The following is an 8,574-nucleotide window of genomic DNA, read 5'->3' on the forward strand; positions in this document are numbered from 1 at the left end:
TATTAAAGCAAAACAGGTGAACATGGCTATAGTTAACAACAGTCGTTTGTTATTACGAAACGCACGAGCCAGCTGATCTTCTTCGTATTGTCAAAATACATGCAATTATAAATTGAAAGAACAAAGGTTGAGAATATTTTGACAGTATGAGAGTATTTCAATCACAATGGTAGCTTCTCGTTGTGCCAAGGCCAATTATTAGGATTAATCAGGTACTCAAGAATACCTTTTCTACCCAAGTAGAAAATGGCTCCATTAGGGAGAATTTCTATTTTATTATTTATATAGAACATTGCCAATACAAGAACGGCCAGTAAGTCCATCTGACACTGAGTTTACTTTTAAAAGACATATTTGTGATTTGAAATTCAAAGATATTCAAACACAAATTACAAAGATTATTGCCAACTCATTATCAAACGTAGTAGTCATGGCCGACCTTAAATGGATCTTGGTACAGGAGATGAATGAAGACGTTTTACTCTCCGTAACTGTCTCTCTTAATTTTTCTCCTTTAAAATGTTAATCGCCAACAGGAAAAACTAAAATCCTAATTAAAAATCTTTAAAATAAATGTCTGGCAGCTATTTGTGAAACAAATGCTAACCAGCATTTCTTTGACAGTTGTTGTACGCAATAATTTAAGTAACACTTCACAACTTTTAATGCCGTCAACACGTGCATTGTAGATGTGGTATTTCAGTTCAAAGTAAATACACTTTCAGCAGGAAAAATATGTCGGTGCAAAAGAAAAAACGTATATCAAAGAAAAATAAATCAGCTTGGAGGAAAACTGATATCCAAGATGTTGAGGAATATCTGGAAGAACAAAGACAGGAGGAAAGAATTGGGTAAATATATTGGCCGATTAATCTGCAAAAAAAAAAAAGGCATAAGTTGAGTTTAGGGGCTATGCTTGGATTGACCTGAAATTTTTACCGCAGGTAGGTATTTGTAACCTGATTACGGCAATATAATTTTTTTGTGGGGGAAATACCCGGTTACCCGGTTATTCGACCCAAAAGTTCGGATACAACATCCGGTTTATATCCGGTTCTACGTAACCGATATCAATAATATGGGTATCATTTGAAAGCTTATGAAAATATCTATCCAACAAGTGGTCATATGACGGGGTAATTGGAACCTGTTTCGGAGAAATTTAGGAAAATGTGCATTTTTGTATGAGTAATTTTTGAAAAACCCATAAAAACTCGAAAATGGACCCATTATAGGGTCTTAAAATCTATACACAATATTATAGCTAACACTATTGCCTTTCCAAAATGGTGTCATGTGTGTTGATATCTTTTGTAGTTCCGAAGATATTGACTTTTAAAGTCGTTACTTATGAAAGCAGTTTGAGTGAACCCAAGTTTTGTGTCGGGTTTAACGTTCTTGTTAATCTGCTTTGTTTTTAATTTGGTGTTGTTAGAATATTATGGATCGCGTAGTCGGTGTTGGACATATCCCAGAGGAGAAAATCTTAAGCCCCGGCCGAAGGCCGGCTACTTACAAAAATTACAATTTTTAGAAAAACTATGGATCGCGTAGCCGGTGTTGGACATACCCCAGAGGAGAAAATCTTAAGCCCCGGCCGAAGGCCGGCTACTTTCGAAAACTACAGTTTTTAGGAAACTATTGATCGCGTAGCCGGTGTTGGACATACCCCAGAGGAGAAAATCTTAAGCCCCGGCCGAAGGCCGGCTACTTACAAAAATTACAATTTTTAGAAAAACTATGGATCGCGTAGCTGGTGTTGGACATACCCTAGAGGAGAAAATCTTAAGCCCCGGCCGAAGGCCGGCTACTTACAAAAATTACAATTTTTAGAAAAACTATGGATCGCGTAGCCGGTGTTGGACATACCCTAGAGGAGAAAATCTTAAGCCCCGGCCGAAGGCCGGCTACTTACAAAATGTACAATTTTTAGAAAAACTATGGATCGCGTAGCCGGTGTTGGACATACCCCAGAGGAGAAAATCTTAAGCCCCGGCCGAAGGCCGGTTGCTTAAAAAAGCTATAAAGGTCAAAGTCAAATGCATCTAGACTGGAGAAAAATATAATTTAATGAATTCTATCTCTTATATCCACGGAACCACAAAAGATATCAACACATATGACACCATTTTGGAAAGGCAATAGTGTTAGCTATAATATAGTGTATAGATTTTAAGACCCTATAATGGGTCCGTTTTCGAGTTTTTATAGGTTTTTCAAAAAGTACTCATACAAAAATGCAAATTTTCCTAAATTTCTCCGAAACCGGTTCCAGCAACCCCGTCATATGACCACTTGTTGGATAGGTATTTTCATAAGCTTTCAAATGATACCCATTTTATTGATATCGGTTACGTAGAACCGGATACAAACCGGATGTTATATTCGAACTTTTGGGTCGAATAACCGGGTAACCGGGTATTTCCCCCACAAAAAAATTACATTGCCGTAATCAGGTTACAAATACCTACCTGCGGTAAAAATTTCAAAATGATCCGAGCATAGCCCCTAAACTCAACTTGCTCCAAAAAAAAAAACAAAAAACTTAACTACCAATTTCTTTGCTTGTCCCAACCACACACAGATCATTTACAGAAAAGAAAGATGAGGAGTTGTTCAAAATTGATGTAACCCCCACAGATGTTAAGAAACCATCAGTATTAACTGAGAAACAAAAAAGGAAATTAAATGCCAAAAAGCCCTTGCGTTCACTGCAGGCACTGGAGAACACTTCCAAGGTACAGGATCCCATTGTTAAGAGGTAATGTTTTGGGAAATAATTTCGTGAAGAAATCGTTAAAACATTTATATCACTTTAGGAATATTGTAAAACAAAAGAAAGCTGGTCGCAATATCGAGGAAGAAGTCATTAATCCCAGCAAACCCCGTCATATACAAGCAAATCAAGATCGAGCAAAGACCTATGAAAAAGTGGAGAAAAAACTTAAGAAATTAGCTAGCAAAATACCAGATACCAACAAAGATATTTGGATGGAAGAAGATTTTCGTGAAAAAGTTCCTGGTCTTAAGGATGAAAAGGGATGGATTTCGGAAGAGTTGGCCAAATACCATGCACAGAAATTGGGTCTGCCAGTATATAAAATCCATGACAGCATAAGACATAAAACTACCAAAGCCAAGTAAGTATTACATATAACAAAATGATTTTAATAGGATAATAATGTGTCAGGGCCAAACGGATATATAGGTCGTTTTTTTGCTGAATCTGAATAGTAACTAAACACCATATATTTAATGTTAAAACCATAAATTACCAAGGAAAGCCTGAAGGAGGGTGAATATTTGAGATTCTTTAAATTATAATGGGTAACAAAGATTGGCATTTAATATTTCATAACAAAATTATAACATAAATTTTTGAACTTTTGCTACCACTCTGCTCATGACACGTTTATGAAATCAAGCTTTAATATAAGGCCAGACAAATTAATATTATACTATATTTATTCATTACCACGTACCAGAAGTTTGCCTTGAAAATACTTGATTTATAAATAATATCTGCAATGGTGAATTTGCCTGTATTTGAATGGTTTTACATATCTCAGGAAATTAATATTTCACAGTACCTTATAGAAATATGACCTTGAACATGAAATTTGTAGGGGAAATTCTACCCAGAAATCGTGCTCAAATATTACTTGACTTAACACCCATATACTAATATTATGTTTTCTTTTCAGGAAATTTGAACCACCTCATCCAGGCACCAGCTACAATCCATCCTTACAAGATCATCAAAAACTTATTTCGGATATTGTTGAAAAAGAAGAAAAAATCATTAAGGAAGAAAAACATTTAAAACGGGTTACAACACAAATGTTCCGTAAGGTTACAGCTGAAGAAAGGCAAACGCAACACTTAAAGGAGATGAGTGCAGGCATGGATGATGATGATGACGAAGACGACGACGATGATGATAATGAAAATGAGGAAGGCAATAAAGATAAGAAATCTGGAAAGAAGGGAGGAGAAGAAAATGCCGATGATTCAGCAGCATACAGTACGGTCAATCCGCCAGTTGAAAACAAAAAGAAGAGCAAAGCTGCACGCAATAGAGAACTTCGTCAAAAGGAGCTACAAAAGAAACTGGAAGCAAAGAAGGCCTTAAAGAAACAAATAGCCGATTTGAATCGTATCAAATCAATTAAATCCGAAGTCCTGGCCGAAGAGGAAGAATTAAATGAGGCAATGAAACGCCGTAAAAAGGCCGAATTCAAAAAGAAATTCGAAACAAAGCGTTTGGGACGATTGAAGTTCAACGAACCAGATCAGGATGTTAATATGCCTGATGAATTGGCTGGCAATTTACGAAATATTCAAACGGGTACCAGCCTCTTAATCGATCGTTTCAAGAACTTCCAGAAACGTAATATCCTGCCCGTCAGTGTTGCGACTGGTAAACAAAAGAAACCGAAAGTTAAACGTTTCCCACGCAGTTCTCACAAGGAACCTGGTGTCTCCTATCAAATGCTGCGTGACAAACGTATGGCCGAGAAGAAAGCGGCTCAACAAGCAGCAAAGTAGAACATTAGGTAATGTTTTCGTATCGTATAGAATTAAAATTTTTTTTAGCTTAAGCATTTGAATTTTGTAAATAAAATTTTACATCAAAAAAGGGAAGTAACTGTTTCTGTCGTTTAAATTATATTTATGCAACTTAAAGTGAATAAGGGAATGTTTTTCTGTGACGATGCGACTGCGAACAAAAAACACCATTCCAAATATGTTTATTAAATTTTTGAATTAATTATAAAAATAATTTGACGTCAAATTAGAGCAGACGTTTTCCTCTAAAACAAAGTTAATATCCCTGAAGATGATTGTCGATGACAATCGAAATATTGGATATAATAAAGAGGAAAAAGGAGATAACTAAATAAAATTGTTTTACTGACCTTCAGCCGAACTATCATCAAAAATAAAAATTTTTAAAACTGATTTGGAATTATGTTTTCGCTCCCCAATCACTTTCGTGTCGTCATAGAATTATTGAATTGCAAACGGCATGTGTACAGGGTGAGATGAAAGAAAGAAAAAAAGAGCTAAAGAGTTGCTTTGCCTGGCCGAAAGTGGTGAACTGCCGAATTTGGTTTTCTCCGATGAGAAAACATTCGTTGTCCAGCAGTTTGTTAATAAACAAAATGATCGTGTTTACTTCACAAAGAGGTCAGCTGAAAATGTGCACCTTCGGTTGGCCACCATAACTCAAGCGCCGGCAATGGTGATGGTGTGGGCTGCCATAACAGCCGATGGTTGCTCTCCGCTCGTATTAATCGACTGTGGCATCAGAATAAATGCCGAATATTATCGCGAAAATATTCTGGAGGGTGTTTAAAGTTATGGGCACGCAAACATTTTGGCCGCAGACCTTGGATTCCAACAGGACTCAGCAACATCGCACTCAGCACGCGCCACCCAAGAATAGTTACAAAATGAGGTTCCTCGCTTCATTTCCAGCGCACAATGTCAATGCCAAAATCTCCGGATACCAATCCGTTGGACTATTGTGTTTGGAGTATTTTGGAAAGCAAGATTGGCACTAAAAACACCAAAGCGTCGATCACCTCAAGCAAATGCTTCACCGGGAATGGGCCAAAATACCGCAGAGCTACATTCGGGCAGCGTGTGACGGCTTCATTGGCCATTTGAAGGTCATAATTCGTGCCAAAGGTGATCAATTCGAACAAATCTAAACTTATTCTAAAATTCGATGCTATTTCTGACAATAAAAAAAGGAATGTAAAAATTATGTCGTTTGATTTTGTTGCAGTTTTTTTTTATCTCACCCAGTATATTCTTCTCTATTTTAATGCTACTTTTCTACTACTAAAAATTCCCCGAATGAACGAGGCTGCAACTCGATTTAACATACCAATAGTTTATTTACACTAAGAAAAATATCAATTATATTTAAATTGAACAAATTTTTTCATAACTTAACGTACTCTTATGGTGTATTCATCCAAATGGATTTCTACTTCCTGTACATCTGTATCATCTTCGCCTTCGGTCTCGGCTTTAAGACGTAAAAGTGATTTTGGTACTGTCATTTGGTCGCTTCGGTTATTCTCATCATCATCGCCGGTTTCAATTTCTTCTTCACTTTTTTGAATCTGGCCACTTTCCTGCTCATGTTCATCATTAATGAAATCAGGTGTAAAAATGGCATCAGCTAATTGTTCATTATCCGTTTCAACCGTATCCCCATCATCGTCCTCCAGCGTCAATTCATATGTTGTCACATCTCCAACATTGTTACTATGATACGTATCCATATGGGTCAACAGATATGCCTTTTTGGTAAATCCTTTTGGACAATAGCTACATTTGAATTTCTTTTCGCCGGTGTGCGTTCTCAGATGTACGGACAAAACATGTGGATAAGCAAATGATTTGCCGCATGTTGTGCAAACGTATGGTCTTTCGCCGGTATGTGTGCGTTCGTGCTTAATGCGCGATCCATAATCGGAAAAACGACGATCACAATACTGGCAGGCATAGGGTTTTTGTCCTGTGTGTACTCGCATATGGCGACGCAGTTCCACATTGGAAACGAATGCCTTGGAACACATTTCACATGGGAAAGGTTTATCATCGTAATGGCGTCGCATATGGGCATTGAGAGCATGTTGAAAGCGATACGAGTTACCGCATATTTCACATATTTTTGGAGCCTTTGTACCCGCTGAGGTCATCTTACGTTTACGCGACTTTGGTTCCGATTCATCATTGCTTAGATTTTGGTTGGCATTGTCTTCGGAATCAATCTGCTGGTTGGAGTTCTGTTGTTGTGACTCCTTCGACGGGACTTGTTGATTCTGTCGCCTCCTAACAGGTTTTGTACATTTAACAGCTTCTGGTCCTTCTGATTTCCTTTCCTGGTGATTTTTGTTCAGTGTTTGATGAGTCATTCTTCTGGTTGTTGTTGTGGTTGAAGGCATTGATTTTGTTTCCTCCCTCACAGAGTTGAAAACCACTCTTTTAGATGCTATTGTTGAAACATCTTTTTTATTTCTCAAACTGTGGGAGGGCTGTTCTTTGCTGATTTTCTCTTCGTTGTTTTCATTAACATTTTCATCTGTTAAATAGTACTCTACAAGGCCTTGAGTTTCATCCACAGATTGACAATCTTCGTTTTCTTCTTCCAAAATACACCTTTTCAATTCCCCAAAACTATTGCTAGAAACATCCTTGACAGACTTTAAGTCGTCGGCATCCACAGCCATAGATTCAAGAATGGCATTTTCTTCGTTTGCCTCAACCACTGCTGTTAGCTGATGTTGTGATGGTTCTTCCTCTTCAAAAATGTCCTTAATTGTCATTTCTTGTGATTGTTGTCCGCTTGAGGTGGGCTCATTACAATTTTCTTCTGCATCCTGCTTATCTGGCAACCTACCCTCTTTGGGTTGTTCTTGCAACTGCAAAATTGGTTTTAGAATACTCTGAAAGACAGCCACAGCAGTTTGACAATTCTTATGAAACCTCCAGGCAGCATTCAAATCCTTTAGACAACCATCACATAGTTTTTCTGGCAAATGTTCATTCTTGGAATCCACTTTCAGTTTTGACAATGTGGATATCTTTTGGGCTATCGTTGGGTCGTTTTCATCCGACGACCCCGTCGTCCCAAAAATGCTATGCATTTCGGCAGAATGATGCAAACACACCAGGCATACAACGTCCAAATTGATGACCACACACATGATAAGTATTGATACAAGTTTTGGTTACTTCTTAAGGTACATTAACAGCTTTACTCAGGAGCAGCAAAATTGGATAAAATTGTTATAAATGTGAGATATTAAAAGAAAACAAATACTTGGGAATAGGGCTTCCTACGTCGACATTTAACAACCCAGGAATATTAGGGGGATTCCAAAGTCGTTATTTTACAACAGCAATAGTGTGAGTGAGAAAAACCCACAATCGACTTTTGGTATCAGGGGACGGAAAGTCAATAATTCTTGTCAAAAAATACATTTTTTCGAAGTTTTAACCATTTTAATACAATTACTGGAAAATGCCGATATGTCAACATTTTAGAAATTAATATTTTTTTAATAAAACTGATGTAAAAATCATGATTTAAACGCCGAAAAGTAAGTATTTAAGAATTATAATTCTATATAAAAAGTCAATATGATGAGAATTATAGGCATATTAATAAAAATGAAGAAAGAAGATCGTATGTGGTCGTTTTGCTTTATGATTTTTAGAAGGCTTAAATATTAGACTGAAAAAACATTTCTGATATTTAGCTATATACATTCGTTCCATACCTGGTAGACTCTATTCTATTTGGCTATATAACCAAACCGTTAACACACATCAAAGAAATCAAAAAAATAATAATGAAGTTATGACCATTCTACAACAAATAGGTGCTGCTGAGATCAGAGATCTTCCTATAATTTTAAATTTTTGTTTCGTATATGGTGGAATACTTCGGACTTAAGGTGAGGGTACATAAGCCGCTTGGCAACATGGTTCGGCACATTAATGTCAAATTATGAAGGGAAACAACGGCAGAATCTGAGTGCGGCTCTTGCA

At 37.0% G+C, this 8,574-nt stretch overlaps 2 protein-coding genes across 2 annotated transcripts; one reads left to right on the forward strand and one right to left on the reverse strand.

The window, feature by feature from the left end:
- The first annotated feature begins 662 nt into the window (after positions 1 to 662).
- LOC101897987 (ribosome biogenesis protein NOP53) lies at positions 663 to 4,644 on the forward strand. Its single transcript, XM_005189160.4, has 4 exons — positions 663 to 851; positions 2,585 to 2,761; positions 2,820 to 3,140; positions 3,705 to 4,644. Exons 1-4 carry the CDS (start codon positions 736 to 738, stop codon positions 4,546 to 4,548), a joined length of 1,458 nt encoding a protein of 485 aa, XP_005189217.2. The 5' UTR covers positions 663 to 735; the 3' UTR covers positions 4,549 to 4,644.
- Positions 4,645 to 5,882: 1,238 nt separating this feature from the next.
- On the reverse strand, positions 5,883 to 7,877 carry LOC101897827 (zinc finger protein 37). Its single transcript, XM_005189159.4, has one exon. The coding sequence runs from the start codon at positions 7,725 to 7,727 to the stop codon at positions 5,961 to 5,963; it is 1,767 nt and encodes a 588-aa protein (XP_005189216.1). The 5' UTR covers positions 7,728 to 7,877; the 3' UTR covers positions 5,883 to 5,960.
- Between the last annotated feature and the right edge of the window lie 697 nt (positions 7,878 to 8,574).

Source organism: Musca domestica, unplaced genomic scaffold (genome assembly GCF_030504385.1).
Source record: "Musca domestica strain aabys unplaced genomic scaffold, Musca_domestica.polishedcontigs.V.1.1 60, whole genome shotgun sequence".
Lineage (NCBI taxonomy): Eukaryota > Metazoa > Arthropoda > Insecta > Diptera > Muscidae > Musca > Musca domestica.

Bases quoted from the DNA above. Each gene is read 5' to 3' on its own strand.
- LOC101897987 (XM_005189160.4), top strand. From the start codon at position 736: ATGTCGGTGCAAAAGAAAAAACGTATATCAAAGAAAAATAAATCAGCT. The intron at 852-2,584 runs GTAAATATATTG...AACCACACACAG, and splicing joins AGACAGGAGGAAAGAATTGG to ATCATTTACAGAAAAGAAAG. The intron at 2,762-2,819 runs GTAATGTTTTGG...ATATCACTTTAG, and splicing joins CAGGATCCCATTGTTAAGAG to GAATATTGTAAAACAAAAGA.
- LOC101897827 (XM_005189159.4), bottom strand. From the start codon at position 7,727: ATGTGTGTGGTCATCAATTTGGACGTTGTATGCCTGGTGTGTTTGCAT.